Source organism: Macaca fascicularis, chromosome X (genome assembly GCF_037993035.2).
Source record: "Macaca fascicularis isolate 582-1 chromosome X, T2T-MFA8v1.1".
Lineage (NCBI taxonomy): Eukaryota > Metazoa > Chordata > Mammalia > Primates > Cercopithecidae > Macaca > Macaca fascicularis.
The window spans coordinates 44,780,279-44,785,275 of record NC_088395.1 but is presented as its reverse complement, the minus strand read 5'-3'; the positions used below and the strand labels follow the sequence as shown (position 1 = coordinate 44,785,275).

Here is a 4,997-nt window from a genome sequence, read left to right as displayed (position 1 = left end):
CCTGGGCAACACAATGAGACTTTATCTCTAAAAAATAAAAGAATAACAAAAATTAGCCAGGCTTGGTGGCACGTACCTGAAGTTCCAGTTACTTGGGAAGCTGAGGTGGGAGGATTTCTGAACCCAGGTGTTCAAGGCTGCAGTGAGCTATGATCGTGCCATTGCATTCCAATCAAAATAACAGAGCAAGACCTTATTTTAAAATTAAATAAAAGAAATAAAGCTAAAAGTTTAATAAAAGTTGGGTGTATAAACAAGTGATATATTTTCTGGTGGCAGAAGAGGAGTAGGGAGATGGCACGGGTATCCATGCCTAACCCAGTTCCCAAAGCACACTCAGTGCTACGGTTTGAATGTATGTGTATCTCCAAAATTCACATGTTGGAACTTAAACTCCAAGGTAATGGTATTAAGAGGTGAGGACTTCAGGGAAATGATTAAGTCATAAGGGCTTGCAACAACAAGGTGCCATCTTGGAAGCAGAGAACAGCCCTTACAGACACTGAATCTACTGGCACTTAGATCTTGAACTTCCCAGAGTCCAGATCCATAGGGAATACCTTCTGTTCTTATCAATTACCCAGTCTCAGGTATTTTATAGCAGCATGAATGAACTATTAGTTTCTGACCAATTAGTTTCAGGGTTTCTGTGTGTTGCTGCTCACTGTGACAAACAAATCTGTGCATTATTTAGACCACCAAATTCTCCTGAAGTACCGTTACATTTGCTCTTTTTTTTTTTTTTAGACCGAGTCTTGCTCTGTCACCTAAGCTGGAGTGTACTGGCAAAATCTTGGCTCACTGCAACCTCTGCCTCCTGGGTTCAAGTGATTCTCCTGCCTCAGCCTCCCGAGTAGCTGGGATTGCAGGCATGCACCACCATGCCCGGCTGATTTTTGTATTTTTAGTAGAGATGGGGTTTCACCATGTTGGCCAGGCTGGTCTCGAACTCCTGACCTCAGGTGATCCACTTGCCTTGGCCTCTCAAAGTGCTGGGATTATAGGCATGAACCACTGCGTCTGGCTGTTTGCCGTTGATTATTAACAGCCTCATTGAAATATAAATAACATACCATACAACTCACCCATTTAAAGTATACAATTTTTAGTTTGTTAGTGTAATCACAGATGTATGAAACCATCACTACAGTTGATTTTAGAACATTTTTATAACTTCAAAAAGAAATCCTGTAACCTTTAGCTATTGCTCTCCTATCTAATATCCCCCACCCCAACCCTAAATAACCTCTAATCTACATTCTGTCTCTATAGATTTGCCTATTTTGGAAATTTCATCTAAATGAAATACAATATGTAGTTTTTGTGACTGTTTTCTTTCATTTAGCATAATCTTTCAGGTTGATCCATGTTGTTGCATATATTAGTACTCCATTCCTTTACATGACCAAATAATATTCCATCATATGGATATATCACATTTTGTTTATCCATTCATCAGTTGATGAACATTTGGGCTGCTTCCACCCTTTGGCTTTTATGAATAATACTTTTATGAACATTCATGTACAAGTTCTTGTGTGGATGTACATTTTCATTTCACTTGAGTATATAACTAGGAGTAAATTGCCAGGTCCTATGATAATTCTATGACTAACATTTTGAGAAACTGCCAAATTTTTTAGCAAGGCAGCTGCTAAATAGTAACATATAAAGGCTCCAAATACATCCTTGTCAGTACTTGTTATTAGCTGATTTTTTGACTATAGCCATCCAAGTGGGTGTGGTTTTGATTTATATTTCCCTAATGACTAATGATAGCATCTTTTCATGTGTTTATTGGGCCATGTATATATCTTCCTTGGAGAAATCTCTATTCAGATCCTTTGTAACTTGAAGGATCCTTTAGTCCATTCTCACACTGCTAGAAAGTTGGGTTGCTCTTTATTATTGAGTTGTGAGTGCTCTTTATATATTCTAGATGCAAGTTCCATGTCAGATATATGATTTGAAGAGATTGCTCCCATTCTGTGTGTTGTCTTTTTACCTTCTGATGGTGCTTTTTAGGAGCACAGAAGTTTTTAATTTTGATGAAGTCCGATTTGTCTATTTTTTTCTTTTGTCACTCATGCTTTTGGTGCCATAACTAAGAATTCATTGCTAAATATCAGGTCGTGAATGAAGGTTTATTCCTATATTTTCTTCTAAGAGTTTATAGTATTAACTCTTACATTTAGGTATTTGATCATTTTTTGAGTTAATTTTTATATATGATGTGAGCTAAGGGTCTAACTTTATTCTTTTGTATGTATATATCCAGTTGTCCCAGCACAATTTATTGGAAAAACAACATGAACATAAGATGTTTTCCCATTTAGTTGCATCTTTAATTTCTTTTGACATTATTTTATAGATTTCACAGTAAAAATTTTGCACTTTTTTAAGTTATTTATTTCCAAGTTATTTATTTTTTTTGTGATCGTGTAAATGGAACTGTTTCATAACTTCCATTTCAGATTGTTTATTGTAAGTATAGAAAAATACGATTGCATTTATTTATTTATTTATTTATTTTATTTTTCTTTTATGATTGCCCTGGCTAGAACATCCAGTACAATATTGAATAGAAATGACTGGAGCAGACACCCTTGTCTTGTTCCTGATGGAAGAAAGCAGCCAGTCTTTCATCATTAAATATGATGTTAGCAGGTCCGTCACAATGGCTCACGCCTGTAATCCTAGCACTTTGGAGGCCGAGGCAGGTGGATTACCTGATGTCAGGAGTTAAAGACCAGCCTGGACAACATGGTGAAACCCTGTCTCTACTAAAAATACAAAAAATTAGCCAGGCATGGTGGCAGGAGCCTGTAATCCCAGCTACTTGGGAGGCTGAGGCAGGAGGGTCACTTGAACCCAGGAGGCAGAGGTTGTGGTGAGCCGAGATCGCACCACTGCACTCCAGCCTGGGTAACAGAGTGAGACTCCATCTCAAAAAGTAAAAAATAAAAAATAAAAAAGATGTTAGCTGTGTTTTTTTTCTAGATGCCCTTTATTAGAATGAGGAAGTTCTCTTCTATTTCCAGTTTCCTGAGTGTTTTTATTTTTTTTATTTTTTATTTTTATTTATTTTTATTTTTTATTTTTTTCAGTTAAAAATGTTTATTCTGAAAGATGCTACTACAAAGTTTACAGACTCAAATGCTTATGCTTATTCAAAACTAAGTTTACAGAAAACTTAGAAAACAGGTTGAATTGAAACCTGTAGATCATTTTATAATATTCATGAGCAACATTTTTTTTAAAGACAAAGGCTATTGTTTTAATATAATTTAAGAGCTTTAACATGATCCCCCTTTAGTGCTTTTAATTGTCACATGGCTGTAAACCAAAGATGCCCCCAAATTTTAAATGATCACTGATGCTACTTGAGCAGAAATTCTCAGGTGTCAGTACTTTTAATGTTGTGTACATCAAATTACAGTACAAAGACGACTATAAACAAGATGCAGCCCTCAGTTTCCACGAACAGCACACTACTACAGTAAACCGAGTTTATATTCCACCATCAAGTGTGGCTCTCCCATGACTTCACTTTGTGATGGATCATTAAGAATATCCTCAAATCCAATAGTCTCATCATTACCCCTCAAAATATCCAATGAAAGATTTGAGCTTGAAAGAAATGGAAGACGCTGAACCTGCTGCACTGCCTTGAATTCCATCTGTAATTTTAGTGGAGCAAATAGACCCTGAATGTTTCTCAGTGTGGAAAAATTCATTTTATCTTGGTTGAGCTGGAAATTTTTTTCTGATAATTCAAGAGGATGACTAGGCAAAAGTTCATTTTTCACACAAGAAAAACCTTTCCGAAGAAGATCATGACTTTCAAAAGGTCCACTTGCTGAAAGTTCAGTAACTGGAATACTGTCCTTGAGCTCAGATCCAAGTCCCCTGGCATTCATCTTCAGCAGCTCTGCGAACAGCCTGTCTGCCCAGTTACCGTCAGTCGACCCCGCGGCTCACTTCCGTTTCCCTTTATTTTTTTTAAATCATGAAATGGTGTTCAATTTTGTCAAATGCTTTCTCTGTGTTTGTTGAAATGATCATGTGTGTTTGTTTTTTATTGCACCGATATGGCGTGTTACTATATTAACTGATTTTCAGATGTTAAACAAACCTTACATTATTGGGATAAATCCCATTTAGTCATGATATATAATTCTTTTTATATGTTGCTGAATTTGGTTTGCTGGTATTTTGTTGAGATTTTTGGCATCTATATTCTAAGGGATATTGGTCTGTGGCCTTCTTCTCTTGTAGTGTCTTTGCTTGGCTTTGGTATCAGGGTCATTGCTTTAGTCCATTCTCACACTGCTATAAAGACATACCAGAGACTGGGTCATTTATGGAGAAAAGAGGTTTAATTGACTCACAGTTCTGCAGTCTATACAAAAGGCATGGTTGTGGGGGCCCTCGTGAAACTTACAATCGTGGCGGAAGGTGAAGAGGTAGCAGGCACAATCTCCACATGGCAGTGAAATAAAGGCATTCCTAAATAAACAAAACTAAAGAGTATGTGTTGCCATCAGACCCACCTTACAAGAAATACTAAAGGGAATTTTTCAGGTGGAAAGCAAGTGACCCCAGATAGGAATCCAAATCTACAAACACAAAAACCAGGGAGCACTGGGAAAGGTAATTACGTAACTGTAAAAGATCATATGAATGTATATTTCTCCTTCTAACTGGTTTTAAAAGCAATTGAATAAAACAATATGTATATAATTGTATTATTGGGCCTTGATATGGTTTGGCTGTGTGTCCCCACCCAAATCTCATGTCGAATTGTAATCTCCAGTGTTGGAGGTGGGGCCTGGCAGGAGGTGATTGGATCACGGGGGTGGTTTCTACAGTTTAGCCTGTATCTCCGATGATTTTACCTATCTCGTTCCAATTGCCTTTCTTCACAACCTCCACTAGTTCTGAGAATGCCCTTAGGCCTAAACTTCTCGCTCTGTTGCAAATGAAGTCCGTATCTC

The 4,997-nt window shown here is 37.2% G+C and overlaps 1 protein-coding gene across 1 annotated transcript; it reads right to left on the bottom strand.

Annotated features, from left to right (window-relative positions):
- Window positions 1–3,394: 3,394 nt before the first annotated feature.
- Window positions 3,395–3,992, bottom strand: LOC135969332 (proteasome maturation protein). Its single transcript, XM_065538789.2, has one exon. It carries the CDS (start codon window positions 3,918–3,920, stop codon window positions 3,495–3,497), a length of 426 nt encoding a protein of 141 aa, XP_065394861.1. The 5' UTR covers window positions 3,921–3,992; the 3' UTR covers window positions 3,395–3,494.
- Window positions 3,993–4,997: the final 1,005 nt, after the last annotated feature.